Below are 19,230 nucleotides of genomic sequence, written 5' to 3' on the forward strand. Positions count from 1 at the left end.
GCAGAATATCATCATGTAACTCTATGGGAGATGTATATATCTGAATGTAGTGAGCTCCCCCTAGTGGTGGCCGCAGGCAGCAGAATGTTATCATGTAACACTATGGGAGCTGTATATATCTGTATGTAGTGAGCTCCCCCTGGTGGTGGCTGCAGGTAGCAGAATGTTATTATGTAACTATATTGGAGATGTATATATCTGAATGTAGTGAGCTCCCCCTGGTGGTGGCTGCAGGCTGCAGAATCTTAAAAACTTATAATGTAACTGTATATGCAGGAGATTTGGAGCTCTGTATCAGAAAAATGGATCCGAACCCTTAAGAGATATATTATTTATTAGTACAGAGATGGTGTTCATGGGTGGACATTACCTTTAAAGGGAACCTGTCCCCAGCATTTCACCTGTTAAACCAGCAGTATCAGGTGGTGGTGGGTGAAAGATCATCATAACCTGTAATTGTCTTCTTAGTCGCTTCAGTTTTTTAGTGTTCCCGCACCGTATGCTAATGAGCAGAAGAGAGTCAAATCTTCATTCCTCAAGTCTTTCCGGGTTGACCCCGCCTCCTTACTTTTGATTGACAGCTCCTCACGTCCCCCCAGCACACGATATACCGCGCTTGTGCATTGATGTCCTCCTCTGGGGTGAGCGTAAAACAGGGCACCGGATTATTACGATAAAAGGCGCAAAATGTTTGCAGAGCGTTATTTACAGTCGGAGGAGGAGTTTAGGAGCGAGGATAACGGCAATGAACCTTTGATAGCAGCGGCCGGTGAGGGATAAGTGAAGTTCTATAGGTGAAAGGCTGGTGACAGGTTCCCTTTAAGGATAACCTTCTGTCAGTGAGACATGACTTGCTTTACCAGGTGCAGACAGCAGAGGGCAGCATCACTCCCTGCACAGTGCAGGAGGTTGGTAAGGGGTAACGGTGCTGTGATGGGGGCACCGTGCCACTGATAATTCTCTGAATGTAGGTGGTATGTAACCCGCACTGCGCTGGAGTGGGGGGGGGGGGCGATACTTACATTTTCATAGATATAATCTAATATTACAGCAATAAATCCTCGTCATCACTCACCTTCCTGTATGAAGTTTGGATTCATGATCTAAAAGAAAAAAGAGAAAGTAGATTCCTTCTCAGTCACCGAATGATGATAAGAAACATATAAAAGTGCCCCCCTCCCAGGAGCCGCAGACCACAGCCCCCCAGGGCAGCGACGCTCCGCACCGACCGCTAACACCTTGTCCACGTCCCAGTTACAGAACGAAAAGGGGGGACAAAAAGTAAAATTACAAATGTGTTATAACAGATTCTCCCCCCGCGTTTGTACAGATACGTTTGACGCGAGTTGGTCGACTATCTGATGTGTATGGCGGCATCCTGACCCTCCCCCGATGGCAGATGGGGGGGGGGGGTTGGGAATGTTAGATTGCAATATGTCCGATCCTTTTGTTGGTGAGGAGATAAGCAGCTGCCGGAGGAGTCTGACAGGCGCTTTTCTCCTCCCTATTGAGAGCGCAGGAGTCGTTAGGAATAGCTGTCGACCGAACAAAGCGCAGGCCCAACTGTAATCTCCCAGATCTAATCCATGTTCCTTACAATCAGTGTTATAGTAAAGCCGCAGAAAACACAGGGTTAATTTTCTCATTATTTTCATTTTAATGGGCAGGTAACCAAGGGGGTGGGGCATAACTAGGAGGTGGGGCATAACTAGGAGGTGGGGCATAACTAGAAGGTGGGGCATAACTAGGAGGTGGGGCATAACTAGAAGGTGGGGCATAACTAGGAGGTGGGGCATAACTAGGAGGTGGGGCATAACTAGGAGGTGGGGCATAACTAGGAGGTGGGGCATAACTAGAAGGTGGGGCATAACTAGGAGGTGGGGCATAACTAGGAGGTGGGGCATAACTAGAAGGTGGGGCATAACTAGGAGGTGGGGCATAACTAGGAGGTGGGGCATAACTAGAAGGTGGGGCATAACTAGGAGGTGGGGCATAACTAGGAGGTGGGGCATAACTAGGAGGTGGGGCATAACTAGAAGGTGGGGCATAACTAGAAGGTGGGGCATAACTAGGAGGTGGGGCATAACTAGGAGGTGGGGCATAACTAGGAGGTGGGGCATAACTAGGAGGTGGGGCTAGTGTGCCAAGGATGATATAGCAGACAGAGCAGTGGGGGGGGGGGTAATCTGGAAACACTAAAGAATTAATGGAAAATATTTCAAATGTCGGATTTTCGTGGCGTCGCATTTATTAGTTATTTATCATTAGTTACATCCTCACAAAGTTCCTGAAACGCCGTATAATGAATAAAAACCATCGATAAGACCCATTTACGCCATGTGACCAATAACCAGTCTCCTCTTCCATATGTGACTGCGGCTGGAGAGCTCAGCGGCGTCTGGTCGGCGCGGTGGGATGATGAGCGTATGGTCACACCGCTTATTTTCGGGCCGAAAAACGGGCAAAAAGATCGGAAACAGAACGTCTCCAAATATCTGCCCATTGATTTCAATGGGAAAACCGGCGTTCTGTTCCGACGGGACTTTTTTTACGCAGCCGTTCTGAAAAACGGCTGCGTAAAAAAACGCCCGCGAAAAAGAAGTGCATGTCACGTCTTGAGACGTTTTTGGAGCCATTTTTCATTGACTCTATAGAAAAACAGCTCCAAACAGCTCTAAAGTGAAAAACGCTAGTGGCAAAAAAAACGTCTGAAAATCAGGAGCCGTTTACCCTTGAAAGCAGCTCCGTACGCTCAGACGTTTTTTGCCAAGCGTGTCCTAGCTAACATGGCCTATTCCGTTTGGAATTTTGAGGCAGATTTTGCTCTGCCTGCACGCCGGGCAAAAAACACAGCGAAATACGCTTCTTCTGCCTCCCATTGATGTCAATGAGAGGTCAGAAGCGTAAACACCCAAAAATAATGCATGTCCCTTCTTTTTCCCGTGAGCCGGTTTTTCCTCTCGCGGGAAAAAAACGCCTCCACCTCCTATTGAAATCAATGGGAGGCATTTTCGGACGTTCAGTGTGAACTGGCCCTTACACGGCAATATCTGGTTTAGTAATATAGGACCGTGGTAGTAGCGGATCTGTCCACTAGATGGCAGTGTCATGGAGGTTGCCAGTGACCAGAGCTCTGGCGCCATCTGTCTTCCACTGGTGTCTATAGACGCGTCAAACTCTCCAGTCACCTCCAGACACGTTACTGAGGACCGGCGCTGTTCAGAGGTCAGGGAACCCCCACACCCCGGTAATGCTGACGTCACACATGACTGGTCAATAGACTCTTCTGACCCCTCCATTACATCAGAGCCCTTTCTCCAGTCCCCGATGGTCCAGTCGTTGGCTTTGCGATTACGCCATCTGGCCGCCATTGTATTTAGTGTGGGGGCGTGGCCATATTTAATGGCGATTGACAACGTCTCATGAACGGTCAGCAGTAGATGCGACATTTCTCTAGTCATTGAGCGGCTCCTCACACCTGCGCAGCGATTATGGGCACTCGGCGCACGTCTGGTCATTTTGACGCCACTTTTTGGTAACAGAAAAAACGTAATTCATTCTAAACGGTCGGAGTGGAGAAAGTAACAAGGTTTAGGATTGGTTCTGCCCGGGGCGCGGTGGTCCTGGGGTCATAGGTTCAGATGTGGACAGGGCAGTATATCCGTGCGTGGGCGTCCTCCAGGTTCTGACGCTATCGGGCCCCTGATGTCCAATTAAGCAGATAGTGGGGCGGGTGACGGGCGTTCGGTGTCACAATGTGGGTGTATAACGTACGATGCTGTAATAGTGACATAAACCAGATCTGTAGAGATGAGAGGTGACCCCCAAAATCATCTCCTCAGGTGGGTCCAAGACACCCCCTCTACTTACTGCCCCTCCCCCATGTGCGCCCACCACCCTTTATCCCTGTAGTTGTGACGTCTCCTGGTTTCCCTGCACAGGTCGTCACCCATCCATCACGTTAAGTCTCCACCCCCGGCGCTAATAATTTCCATTAGTTATGATTCCAGCCCCTCCCCCACAGTACGGAGAATGACCCCCAGCATCCTACCTCCATACTAGCACTGGGGTCAAAGTCATCGCACTCGGACTCCTCTGAGCTGTTGTGATCCTGTCCAGCCGAGTGAAGCAAGAAAAAGATTAATGAGAAATAAACACGCAAAATATCAGGAAAAAGAGAACGTTAGCGGCAAAAGTCACAGAGGTGGTGAATACGGTTACGAAAGGAAGAAACCGCACTCCCGGACAGACACTGAGCCCCTGTATTGTAACAGATCCCAAGGACGCGACAATCCGTGGCCGAAGTATCCGCCAAAAAAACGCATACATTGACCTGCGGTGCGGTTTCTTCAGCCGCAGCGTGTCAATTAATGCTGCGGAATCGCTGCTTGTGTTGCTGGTTTTCCCTGTTGAATTCAATGTGGTGCTTAAACCCGTAACAAAGTGGTGTGTGTCGCGATTTTTGCGTTGGAATTGCAGCGATTCCGATGCAAAAATTGCAAGAAAAAAAAAGTTATACTCACCCAAAGTTCACTGCTTCTTCTCCAGTCCGGCCTCCTGAGATGACGCTTCATCCCATGTGACCACTGCAGCCAATCACAGGAAACATCATCCCAGGAGGCCGGACCACGCACAGAAGAGAGGGAGGGGGTAAGTATGAACGTTTTTCTTTTTTGCTTTCCCCAGTGGAAATTCGGCCTGAAAAACGCACCACAATGTGGTACGGTTTTTCCGACGGCATTCCCTGCGGTGTTCACGGCGGAGACGCTGTGCAGGTTGACGCAGAATATCCGCCCTGAACACGCTGTGCTTGTTCTTACCCTAAGGGAGAATTCACACGCAGCAGATTTGTTGTAGAAACGATCACATTCAGAAAAATACAACGGATTTTCAGTCGCAGAAATTTCTACTACAAATCTGCTGTGTGTGAATTCTCCCGAAGTCCGGTATCAGGCGGCCAAAATGCAAACGTATTAATACCCAGACCCCCCGCAGGTCTTCAGTGATAGAAGTCCGAGTCCTGCAGATGTACGGCTGGCCACGAAGATGACATATCTGACAGCGGAACGACCTTTCAGCCGCCACCTATTCCTCCCGATCCCCCCATACACATGTACGATTGGCTCAGGTGAGCGTGCATATATTCTGTAAAGGAAGAAGGAAAAGGCCGCCGTCAGACCTTTAGGCCCTCTCCATCCCCCTCCGACCCTCTCCACACCTCTCCGACCCGCTCCACCCCCCTCCGACCCGCTCCACCCACCTCCGACCCGCTCCACCCACCTCCGACCCTCTCCACACACCTCCGACCCTCTCCACACCTCTCCAACCCACACTCCTCCGACCCTCTCCACACCTCTCCGACCCGCTCCACCCCCCTCCGGCCCTCTCCGACCCGCTCCACCCACCTCCGACCCGCTCCACACCTCTACAATCCCTTCCGACCCTCTCCACACCCCTCCGACCCTCTCCACAACCCTCAGACCCGCTCCACACCCCTCAGACCCTCTCCACACCCCTCAGACCCTCTCCACACCCTTCAGACCCGCTCCACACCCCTCCGACCATCTCCACACCCCTCCGACCCTCTCCACACCCCTCCGACCCGCTCCACCCCTCTCCGACCCGCTCCACCCCTCTCCACACCCCTCCGACCCTCTCCACACCTCTCCGACCAACACCCCTCCAACCCTCTCCACACCTCTCCGACCCGCTCCACCCCCCTCCACACCTCTCCGACCCGCTCCACCCCCCTCCGACCCTCTCCACACCTTTCCGACCCGCTCCACCCCCCTCCGACCCTCTCCACACCCCTCCGACCCGCTCCACACCCCTCCGACCCGCTCCACACCCCTCCGACCCGCTCCACACCCCTCCGACCCGCTCCACACCCCTCCGACCCGCTCCACACCCCTTCCGACCCGCTCCACACCCCTCAGACCCTCTCCACACCCCTCAGACCCTCTCCACACCCTTCAGACCCGCTCCACACCCCTCCGACCATCTCCACACCCCTCCGACCCTCTCCACACCCCTCCGACCCGCTCCACCCCTCTCCGACCCGCTCCACCCCTCTCCACACCCCTCCGACCCTCTCCACACCTCTCCGACCAACACCCCTCCAACCCTCTCCACACCTCTCCGACCCGCTCCACCCCCCTCCACACCTCTCCACACCTTTCCGACCCGCTCCACCCCCCTCCGACCCTCTCCACCCCCCTCCGACCCTCTCCACACCTTTCCGACCCGCTCCACCCCCCTCCGACCCTCTCCACACCCCTCCGACCCGCTCCACACCCCTCCGACCCGCTCCACACCCCTCCGACCCGCTCCACACCCCTTCTGACCCGCTCCACACCCCTTCCGACCCGCTCCACACCCCTTCCGACCCGCTCCACACCCCTTCCGACCCTCTCCACACCCCTTCCGACCCGCTCCACACCCCTCCGACCCGCTCCACACCCCTCCGACCCTCTCCACAACCCTCAGACCCGCTCCACACCCCTCAGACCCTCTCCACACCCCTCAGACCCTCTCCACACCCTTCAGACCCGCTCCACACCCCTCCGACCATCTCCACACCCCTCCGACCCTCTCCACACCCCTCCGACCCGCTCCACCCCTCTCCGACCCGCTCCACCCCTCTCCACACCCCTCCGACCCTCTCCACACCTCTCCGACCAACACCCCTCCAACCCTCTCCACACCTCTCCGACCCGCTCCACCCCCCTCCACACCTCTCCGACCCGCTCCACCCCCCTCCGACCCTCTCCACACCTTTCCGACCCGCTCCACCCCCCTCCGACCCGCTCCACACCCCTCCGACCCGCTCCACACCCCTCCGACCCGCTCCACACCCCTCCGACCCGCTCCACACCCCTCCGACCCGCTCCACACCCCTTCTGACCCGCTCCACACCCCTTCCGACCCGCTCCACACCCCTTCCGACCCGCTCCACACCCCTTCCGACCCTCTCCACACCCCTTCCGACCCGCTCCACACCCCTCCGACCCGCTCCACACCCCTCCGACCCGCTCCACACCCCTCCGACCCGCTCCACACCCCTCCGACCCCCTCCTTCTCCGAAAGTTGGCACTCAGCGACCGGGGGCGGGGGAGCTCATGAATATGGCGGACTCCAGACTGACATCACAACGTCTGTACTCCTAATTGTTATGTAGCTCAGCACCTCTCTCACTACTTCATGCAGCACCCTGAGGCGACACCGTGACCCAAGTGTGGAAGATTACAGGGAGGTGAACAATCAGTGACATTCAGATCATATGGACAAAATGTAGACGACTCGGGTCAATCATGATATTGTGATGGACACACAGACAGATCCTACACATTACATATAATAACCATATACAGTAATCATACATATCTGATCCTGAGTTACATCCTGTATTATACTCCAGAGCTGTACTCACTATTCTGCTGGTGGAGTCACTGTGTACATACATTACATTACTTATCCTGTACTGATCCTGAGTTACATCCTGTATTATACTCCAGAGCTGCACTTACTATTCTGCTGGTGGAGTCACTGTGTACATACATTACATTACTTATCCTGTACTGATCCGGAGTTATATCCTGTATTATACCCCAGAGCTGCACTCACTATTCTGCTGGTGGAGTCACTGTGTACATACATTACTTATCCTGTACTGATCCTGAGTTATATCCTGTATTATACTCCAGAGCTGCACTCACTATTCTGCTGGTGGAGTCACTGTACATACATTACATTACTTATCCTGTACGGATCCTGAGTTACATCCTGTATTATACTCCAGAGCTGCACTCACTATTCTGCTGGTGGAGTCCCTGTGTACATACATTACTTATCCTGTACTGATCCTGAGTTACATCCTGTATTATACTCCAGAGCTGCACTCACTATTCTGCTAGTGGAGTTACTGTGTACATACATTACATTACTTATCCTGTACTGATCCTGTGTTATACTCCAGAGCTGCACTCACTATTCTGCTGGTGGAGTCACTGTGTATATACATTACTTATCCTGCACTGATCCTGAGTTACATCCTGTATTATACTCCAGAGCTGCACTCACTATTCTGCTGGTGGAGTCACTGTGTACATACATTACATTACTTATCCTGTACTGATCCTGAGTTATATCCTGTATTATACTCCAGAGCTGCACTCACTATTCTGCTGGTGGAGTCACTGTGTACATACATTACATTACTTATCCTGTACGGATCCTAAGTTACATCCTGTATTATACTCCAGAGCTGCACTCACTATTCTGCTGGTGGAGTCACTGTGTATATACATTACTTATCCTGCACTGATCCTGAGTTATATCCTGTATTATACGCCAGAGCTGCACTCACTATTCTGCTGGTGGAGTCACTGTGTACATACATTACATTACTTATCCTGTACTGATCCTGAGTTACATCCTGTATTAGACTCTAGAGCTGCACTCACTATTCTGCTGGTGGAGTCACTGTGTACATACATTACATTACTTATCCTGTACTGATCCTGAGTTACATCCTGTATTATACTCCAGAGCTGCACTCACTATTCTGCTGGTGGAGTCACTGTGTACATACATTACATTACTTATCCTATACTGATCCTGAGTTACATCCTGTATTATACTCCAGAGCTGCACTCACTATTCTGCTGGTGGAGTCACTGTGTACATACATTACATTACTTATCCTGTACTGATCCTGAGTTACATCCTGTATTATACTCCAGAGCTGCACTCACTATTCTGCTGGTGGAGTCACTGTGTACATACATTACATTACTTATCCTGTACTGATCCTGAGTTACATCCTGTATTATACTCCAGAGCTGCACTCACTATTCTGCTGGTGGAGTCACTGTGTACATACATTACATTACTTATCCTGTACTGATCCTGAGTTACATCCTGTATTATACTCCAGAGCTGCACTGACTATTCTGCTGGTGGAGTCACTGTGTACATACATTACATTACTTATCCTGTACTGATCCTGAGTTACATCCTGTATTATACTCCAGAGCTGCACTCACTATTCTGCTGGTGGAGTCACTGTGTACAAACATTACATTACTTATCCTGTACTGATCCTGAGTTATATCCTGTATTATACTCCAGAGCGGCACTCACTATTCTGCTGGTGGAGTCACTGTGTACATACATTACATTACTTATCCTGTACTGATCCTGAGTTACATCCTGTATTATACTCCAGAGCTGCACTCACTATTCTGCTGGTGGAGTCACTGTGTACATACATTACATTACTTATCATGTACTGATCCTGAGTAATATCCTGTATTATACTCCAGAGCTGCACTCACTATTCTGCTGGTGGTCACTGTGTACATACATTACATTACTTATCCTGTACTGATCCTGAGTTACATCCTGTATTATGCTCCAGAGCTGCACTCACTATTCTGCTGGTGGAGTTACTGTGTACATACATTACATTACTTATCCTGTACTGATCCTGAGTTATATCCTGTATTATACTCCAGAGCTGCACTCACTATTCTGCTGGTGGAGTCACTGTGTACATACATTACATTACTTATCCTGTACTGATCCTGAGTTACATCCTGTATTATACTCCAGAGCTGCACTCACTATTCTGCTGGTGGAGTCACTGTGTACATACATTACTTATCCTGTACTGATTCTGAGTTACATCCTGTATTATACTCCAGAGCTGCACTCACTATTCTGCTGGTGGAGTCACTGTGTACATACATTACTTATCCTGTACTGACCCTGAGTTATATCCTGTATTATACTCCAGAGCTGCACTCACTATTCTGCTGGTGGAGTCACTGTGTACATACATTACATTACTTATCCTGTACTGATCCTGAGTTACATCCTGTATTATACTCCAGAGCTGCACTCACTATTCTGCTGGTGGAGTCACTCTGTACATACATTACATTACTTATCCTGTACTGATCCTGAGTTATATCCTGTATTATACTCCAGAGCTGTACTCACTATTCTGCTGGTGGAGTCACTGTGTACATACATTACATTACTTATCCTGTACTGATCCTGAGTTACATCCTGTATTATACTCCAGAGCTGCACTCACTATTCTGCTGGTGGAGTCTCTGTGTACATACATTACATTACTTATCCTGTACTGATCCTGAGTTACATCCTGTATTATACTCCAGAGCTGCACTCACTATTCTGCTGGTGGAGTCACTGTGTACATACATTACATTACTTATCCTGTACTGATCCTGAGTTACATCCTGTATTATACTCCAGAGCTGCACTCACTATTCTGCTGGTGGAGTCACTGTGTACATACATTACTAATCCTGTACTGATCCTGAGTTACATCCTGTATTATACTCCAGAGCTGCACTCACTATTCTGCTGGTGGAGTCACTGTGTACATACATTACATTATTTATCCTGTACTGATCCTGAGTTACATCCTGTATTATACTCCAGAGCTGCACTCACTATTCTGCTGGTGGAGTCACTGTGTACATACATTACATTACTTATCCTGTACTGATCCTGAGTTATATCCTGTATTATACTCCAGAGCTGCACTCACTATTCTGCTGGTGGAGTCACTGTGTACATACATTACTAATCCTGTACTGATCCTGAGTTACATCCTGTATTATACTCCAGAGCTGCACTCACTATTCTGCTGGTGGAGTCACTGTGTACATACATTACATTATTTATCCTGTACTGATCCTGAGTTACATCCTGTATTATACTCCAGAGCTGCACTCACTATTCTGCTGGTGGAGTCACTGTGTACATACATTACATTACTTATCCTGTACTGATCCTGAGTTACATCCTGTATTATATTCCAGAGCTGCACTCACTATTCTGCTGGTGGAGTCACTGTGTACATACATTCCATTACTTATCCTGTACTGATCCTGAGTTATATCCTGTATTATACTCCAGAGCTGCACTCACTATTCTGCTGGTGGAGTCACTGTGTACATACATTACTAATCCTGTACTGATCCTGAGTTACATCCTGTATTATACTCCAGAGCTGCACTCACTATTCTGCTGGTGGAGTCACTGTGTACATACATTACTTATCCTGTACTGATTCTGAGTTACATCCTGTATTATACTCCAGAGCTGCACTCACTATTCTGCTGGTGGAGTCACTGTGTACATACATTACTTATCCTGTACTGACCCTGAGTTATATCCTGTATTATACTCCAGAGCTGCACTCACTATTCTGCTGGTGGAGTCACTGTGTACATACATTACATTACTTATCCTGTACTGATCCTGAGTTACATCCTGTATTATACTCCAGAGCTGCACTCACTATTCTGCTGGTGGAGTCACTCTGTACATACATTACATTACTTATCCTGTACTGATCCTGAGTTATATCCTGTATTATACTCCAGAGCTGTACTCACTATTCTGCTGGTGGAGTCACTGTGTACATACATTACATTACTTATCCTGTACTGATCCTGAGTTACATCCTGTATTATACTCCAGAGCTGCACTCACTATTCTGCTGGTGGAGTCTCTGTGTACATACATTACATTACTTATCCTGTACTGATCCTGAGTTACATCCTGTATTATACTCCAGAGCTGCACTCACTATTCTGCTGGTGGAGTCACTGTGTACATACATTACATTACTTATCCTGTACTGATCCTGAGTTACATCCTGTATTATACTCCAGAGCTGCACTCACTATTCTGCTGGTGGAGTCACTGTGTACATACATTACTAATCCTGTACTGATCCTGAGTTACATCCTGTATTATACTCCAGAGCTGCACTCACTATTCTGCTGGTGGAGTCACTGTGTACATACATTACATTATTTATCCTGTACTGATCCTGAGTTACATCCTGTATTATACTCCAGAGCTGCACTCACTATTCTGCTGGTGGAGTCACTGTGTACATACATTACATTACTTATCCTGTACTGATCCTGAGTTATATCCTGTATTATACTCCAGAGCTGCACTCACTATTCTGCTGGTGGAGTCACTGTGTACATACATTACTAATCCTGTACTGATCCTGAGTTACATCCTGTATTATACTCCAGAGCTGCACTCACTATTCTACTGGTGGAGTCACTGTGTACATACATTACATTATTTATCCTGTACTGATCCTGAGTTACATCCTGTATTATACTCCAGAGCTGCACTCACTATTCTGCTGGTGGAGTCACTGTGTACATACATTACATTACTTATCCTGTACTGATCCGGAGTTACATCCTGTATTATACTCCAGAGCTGCACTCACTATTCTGCTGGTGGAGTCACTGTGTACATACATTACATTACTTGCTGGTGGAGTCACTGTGTACATACATTACATTACTTATCCTGTACTGATCCTGAGTTACATCCTGTATTATACTCCAGAGCTGCACTCACTATTCTGCTGGTGGAGTCACTGTGTACATACATTACATTACTTATCCTGTACTGATCCTGAGTTACATCCTGTATTATATTCCAGAGCTGCACTCACTATTCTGCTGGTGGAGTCACTGTGTACATACATTCCATTACTTATCCTGTACTGATCCTGAGTTATATCCTGTATTATACTCCAGAGCTGCACTCACTATTCTGCTGGTGGAGTCACTGTGTACATACATTACATTACTTATCCTGTACTGATCCTGAGTTATATCCTGTATTATACTCCAGAGCTGCACTCACTATTCTGCTGGTGGAGTCACTGTGTACATACATTACTAATCCTGTACTGATCCTGAGTTACATCCTGTATTATACTCCAGAGCTGCACTCACTATTCTGCTGGTGGAGTCACTGTGTACATACATTACATTACTGATGCTAGATTACAGCCTGTATTATACATGTACACAGTGACTTATTTGATATTTGGGGCAGTAGATTTCGGACATGCACGACGTAAAACTGCAACAAAAGGAGGTGACTGGAAACATTACGGGACACAATGACAATATCGGGGAATGTGGCGGCAGAAGCCGGGACATGTAGGAGCAGCGTCCATGCTTTCCATCCACAGCCGCACTCACACTGAAGCACATGCTGGGGGGCAACCAATGGAATCTGCGGAAACGCAACATTGCGGGCAAATAAACAGAGGACAATGTAACGGAACTCCCGGATGTTCTGGACACAAGAAGGAGACAGGACTGAGATGGGGACAGTGGGACTGACGGGACAATGTATCAGTAACGTCTGCTGGGATCGGTCCACCGCGGGGAGCGATCAGGTAAGAGGTTTATCTCCTAATCATTAACCCTTCACAGGCCACAACCCCCACCAGATATGTCACAACTTTAGTCCGTGTCACAGGAATATCTGTCTGTTAACCCCCAATACCTGGGAACGGGACCTCACGCACCAATCAGCATGCAGCGTGGAGGTGACGGCTCGTGTCATATGCAAGGTAAATAATATAACCGTATAAAGTGCGATATATATGAGCGCCATGCAAAGTCCTGCAGAAATGAAAAATAGAAATGGCATAAAACCTGCGCCCTGCAGGAGGAGCGGGATGTGGTGAAATGACCCGCTGGGTCCAGCTCCTTACTCACTTTCACCTTGCTGCCCAGACCCTCCATGGTTTTACTCTGGCCGTTTGTCTCCTTGCCGTCCCGTTTTCTCATGCGGAGCGTGTGCCAAGAACAGGACTTCCTGTTGTACCAAAAAACGCACCAATCAAATGGCAGAACGGAAATGAAAGCGAAGACAGGGCGCCGTCCACACAGGCAGGATCCTAATGAGAAGCTCAGAAAACATTTCAACCACACATCATGCAAGTTAGAGGCGGCACCGGCCGCGGGCGCTGCTCTGGAGCCAAATCTGACTGCAGGAATATCTAATACCGGCTCATGACCTCAAGAAACTGCAATAAAAAGGCAGAAATATCAGAGCCCACAGCGTCCAATCCGATGGCACGATTCAGTGGTTTGGGGCTGCTTTGGAGGTAACCAGAGTCTATGGGACTGGAGTCTGATCAATGTCACCAGGACGGGCAGGAAATCTGCTGATCACCATCACTGCCACTGATGTCCTCACCGGCCGAGGTCCAGTCTGTTACCCCCACCTCACCTACACCCCCACTTCACCTACACCCCCCACCTCACATCACCTACACTCCCACCTCACCTACACCCCCACCTCACCTACACCCCCCACCTCAGTTCATCTACACCCCCCACCTCACCTACACCCCCCACCTCAGTTCATCTACACCCCCCACCTCACCTACACCCCCCACCTCACATCACCTACACCCCCACCTCACCTACACCCCCCACCTCATCTACACCCCCCCACCTCACGTCTTCTACACCCCCCACCTCACCTCATCTACACCGCCCCACCTCACCTCATCTACACCCCTCACCTCATCTACACCCCCCACCTCACCTCATCTACACCGCCCCACCTCACCTCATCTACACCCCCCACCTCATCTACACCCCCCCACCTCACGTCTTCTACACCCCCCACCTCACCTCATCTACACCGCCCCACCTCACGTCTTCTACACCCCCCACCTCACGTCTTCTACACCCCCCCACCTCATCTACACCCCCCACCTCACCTCATCTACACCCCCCACCTCACGTCACCTACACCCCCCACCTCACCTCATCTACACCCCCCCACCTCACGTCTTCTACACCCCCCACCTCACGTCTTCTACACCCCCCCACCTCATCTACACCCCCCACCTCACCTCATCTACACCCCCCACCTCACGTCACCTACACCCCCCACCTCACCTCATCTACACCCCCCCACCTCACGTCTTCTACACCCCCCACCTCACGTCTTCTACACCCCCCCACCTCACGTCTTCTACACCCCCCCACCTCACGTCTTCTACACCCCCCCACCTCACGTCTTCTACACCCCCCCACCTCACGTCTTCTACAATGTCACTCAACGACCTCTAAAATCCCTTCATCTCCGGTCCCTAATCTTGCTGCAGGTCTTCTAGGAACCTCATCATTATACGTCTTAGGCCGGGTTCACACTGTGCGGTTTTGTTTTGGTTGATAAACTACAATGTATCTCAATGGGAGTTCATCAAATCAAAAAACACATATTAAAAGTGCAACAAAAATGGCCAGTGTGAAGCCAGCCTCAGGGGTGAGGACCCTCGACGTGTGGCAAGAGGACATTATAGGAGACACGGGGCGAGGAGACGGTGGGAACCTAGAACGCGCGAGGTGAGGTGATGAGGGTCTATCGGGCTCCATTCAGACATTGCAGTTGTGATACGGTTGCAACCGCATTGCAAAAATCCTTATGAAGTCGCATGCGTTTTTACCGCGATTCGGAGCATTTTTCGATGGAGTCGATTGGAGGTTTTTTTTACCACAACCGAATTGAAAGACGCATCAAATCCCGATTATAAGGCGCGCAGATTGTGGGTGCATTTTTTCGATACCTCAACTGCAATGTCTGAATGGACCCTTATAGACCCCCATCACCTCACCTCATGTGTTCTAGGTTCTTCTCTCACCTCGTGCGTTTTAGGTTCCCATCATCTTACCCAGTATCTTCTCGCCCCTTGTCTTCTATAAAGTCATCTTGCCACATGACTAGAAGGTCCTCATCTCACCCCATAGGTTTTATCAACCCATAAGTCACAGCTTCTAGAACCATCTCAACACCAGAACTTTTAGAAACGTCATCTCAGCCAAAGTCTTGTAGATCCTCATCATCTCTCCTCATGTGTTCTAGATCCTCATCATCTCCCCTCATGTGTTCTAGATCCTCATCATCTCTCCTCATGTGTTCTAGATCCTCATCATCTCCCCTCATGTGTTCTAGATACTCATCTCCCCTCATGTGTTCTAGATCCTCATCATCTCTCCTCATGTGTTCTAGATCCTCATCATCTCCCCTCATGTGTTCTAGATCCTCATCATCTCCCCTCATGTGTTCTAGATCCTCATCATCTCTCCTCATGTGTTCTAGATCCTCATCATCTCCCCTCATGTGTTCTAGATACTCATCATCTCTCCTCATGTGTTCTAGATCCTCATCATCTCTCCTCGTGTGTTCTAGATCCTCGTCATCTCTCCTCATGTGTTCTAGATCCTCATCATCTCTCCTCATGTGTTCTAGATCCTCATCATCTCTCCTCATGTGTTCTAGATCATATCTCCTCATGTGTTCTAGATCCTCATCATCTCTGCTCATGTGTTCTAGATCATATCTCCTCATGTGTTCTAGATCCTCATCTGTCCTTGTGTTCTAGATCCTCATCATCGCTCCTCATGTGATCTAGATCCTCATCTGTCCTTGTGTTCTAGATCCTCATCATCGCTCCTCATGTGTTCTAGATACTCATCATCTCTCCTCACGTGTTCTAGAGTCTCATAATATATACTCACGTATTCTAGATCATATCTCCTCATGTGTTCTAGATCCTCATCATCTCTCATGTGTTCTAGGTCCTCATGATCTCTCCTCACGGTTTCTAGATTCTCATAATCTCTCCTCACGTATTCTAGATCCTCCATCTCTCATGTGTTCTAGATTCTCAATCTCACCCCATGTGTTCTACATCATCCTTCTCTCCCTGTGTCTTCTAGATCCTCATAATCTCTCCCCGTTTGTTCTAGAACTTTCAGCTCTCCTCGTGTTCTAGATCCTCATCATCTTGTGTATTTTCAATAGGTCCACATCTGTATTCTAAACGTCACTCCACATCTTCCACCTTCTCAGCTTCTACTCCTTCCTCTTCTAGATCTTCATCTCACCCCATCAGCGATTCTATCTGGTTACATCAGCCGCCCCACCTCTTCTCTCATTAGGTCACTACAGGCTCCATCTGTATATACTCTGTTTAAGGGTCTGTTCACACAGTGTTTTGGCACGATTTAGCTGTAAATGTGTGATTTGACTGCAGCGTGTGAATAGACTCTATCAGTGTGGACAGATTTGGCCGCTGACCCTAAAGAATTGTTAATGCAAACACCATGCACAATACATCCCATGTGCTGATCCAGCAGATTCACGGCACGCAGAACATCATGTGTTAAATCTTCACAGCAAATCAGAAACAGGTACAAGGTGACAGTGAATCAGCAGCGAACAGGAGGTTGCCAGTATTATAAGGCTGGGTTCACACTGTGCTTCTTTTTGCTGTTTTTCTTTTTGTATTTTGGTAGATAAAGTCCCATTGAGAGACATAGAAACTTATCTACCAAAATAACATGTTGAAAATGCTCAATGTGAACCCTGCCCAAGGATAACCTGCAGGTGCTTATCGTTCCGTGCAACAAATATAAACCCAAATGAACGCTGTGGTTGATGGCGTTCTACATGATCTAGAATGTCCCGATCTAAAGGGGACCTCCAGGATTATAGAAATCATGCGAAAATAACCAATAGGATGGAACGCCACCGAACAACAGCGCCACGGAAGGCCTGGTCACGGAATGTTCCGCTGGGGGCGGCTCTGCAGGGGGTGGAGGGCTCATTTATATAATCCTGGACGCCACTTTTAAGAACACAAGTACAATATGTGTGATTTACACTTCTCGTTCTGGGTATCACACGCACAGCAGAATATCCCAGAGCCCAGCTGTAGGGGGCGCAGCGGCTGCCGGTGATCCAGGGCCCCGATGCTGCACCCAATGCCACCTATGAGGGCTCATTATACAGATTGTACATCGGGGCCCAGGAGCGCCAGGATTCCCCTCTGCCCCAGAACCTCCTATTCGTGCCGGGTAGAAAACGACAATTTCCATACCAGAAATTTCACAAAATAAAAATAAAAAATAAAAAAAATAATAAAAAAATAAAAAAAACTTCTGGTGCCTCATGAAACATGCCGATCCTGGTGAAAATTTATTTTACATATTTAAAATAGTACATTTAAAATGATTAGTTACAATACAGGTACAATGATGGCCATTGTGACGTCATCGAGAGGACTGAGGCTTCTTTTTTTTTTTTTTCTCTCTTTTTTGTTTTGTTTTAAATAGTGCAAAATACTTTATACAGGAATGTACTGGGGGGAGGGGCGCGACAAACCAAATATCGTACAGGTTTACCGCGAACATATATATTAAAATAAACAGAAGATAATGTCCAAAGAAAACGGAAAACAATGACAGGCTGTACATAGAGATTGCCACAGACAACAGAATAAACCTCCCCTGGAGGAGCCCGGCTCAGTCCGACAGAGTCCCATCAGCAATTTACAGTACGGTAACATGGCACATAGTCCAGTCCAGGGCGTCCGCGCGCCGCACGAGGAATCACCATCATCTATACAGAACGCCTCTTTACCCTTTACAGGTTTCTGTACAATTATTAACAAAAAAAAAAATATGATAGAAAAATGAAACAAAAATAAGGAGTGTCCTGCAGGGCGCCGGCCGCGCCGCAGGCTCCACATTCATCTCTTCTTCCAAAAGCTGTGAAGAAAACCAGCAGAAATTCCCTATAATCCACACACTGCTCCCGGTCAGCACTTACTTGATGCTTCTGTCGTTACTGTCAGCAGAAGGTTTAGTAATTTGCCCCAAAATGGAGCCAGGGATCCAGCCTTCCGCTGCCGGCGACTGATCATTGGACGGCCGGTAGACCAGGAACATGTTCTGCTGGTTGATGGCCAGGACTTGTACAATTTCCCCTTGGTAGACACAGATCTCGTTCTCCTTCAGTGCATAGTAATCTTGGGTAACAGCCATGGCGGTGGTCCCGTTACACCCGGCCAGCTCGTTCTGCGGGGGCGGATCAGGAGAGAAGGGGCGGGGTTAATAACGTGCAGGAAGATGCTCAATGAGGAGAACGCTTTCCTGCATGGAAGTAAATTCCGCTGAAGATTATTTACAGGTTATTTAATATCAGCGCTCGGTGTAAATGATAAGAATGTGCAACAATGTAACATAAACCCCGCTGTACACAGAGACCGGACCATGGAGGAGCCGACTGCCCCGACCGCTCCCAACATGGGAAACAAGGGTCGGACGGAATTCATTTTGCCTATCTGATTATATGGCTCCCAGGAGAGAAGCAGCACCGGAGACGTGTGGTACACGCTTATCTCCCCTTATTGGAATAACACACCTGCTCGGCCGAGCTGATCACCTTGTCACCTGTTGTATGGTCCCATGTGTATGGCCTGTTATAATTACGGACACCCAATTGTCTATGGGCTCCATTAGATGGCTCCCGAGGTGATGGACCTGAACGTCCTCC

The 19,230-nt window shown here is 48.8% G+C and overlaps 1 protein-coding gene across 6 annotated transcripts in view; it reads right to left on the reverse strand.

Moving 5' to 3' along the window:
* KALRN (kalirin RhoGEF kinase) overlaps positions 1-19,230 on the reverse strand; it is a 263,889-nt gene that overhangs the window by 40,943 nt on the left and 203,716 nt on the right. For 4 of the 6 annotated variants that reach the window (XM_075829015.1, XM_075829014.1, XM_075829013.1 and 1 more), the window contains 4 exons: positions 18,505-18,752; positions 13,590-13,689; positions 4,052-4,111; positions 1,076-1,103 (listed from right to left, as the gene is read on the reverse strand). In XM_075829015.1, the coding sequence (XP_075685130.1) occupies positions 1,076-1,103; positions 4,052-4,111; positions 13,590-13,689; positions 18,505-18,752 (436 nt within the window). Of the gene's footprint in view, positions 1-1,075; positions 1,104-4,051; positions 4,112-13,589; positions 13,690-17,847; positions 18,753-19,230 lie in introns of those variants that run through there. The other 2 variants (XM_075829016.1, XM_075829018.1) reach the window with 2 other exon arrangements.

This window comes from Rhinoderma darwinii, chromosome 6, assembly GCF_050947455.1.
Source record: "Rhinoderma darwinii isolate aRhiDar2 chromosome 6, aRhiDar2.hap1, whole genome shotgun sequence".
NCBI classification, from domain to species: Eukaryota; Metazoa; Chordata; class Amphibia; order Anura; family Rhinodermatidae; genus Rhinoderma; species Rhinoderma darwinii.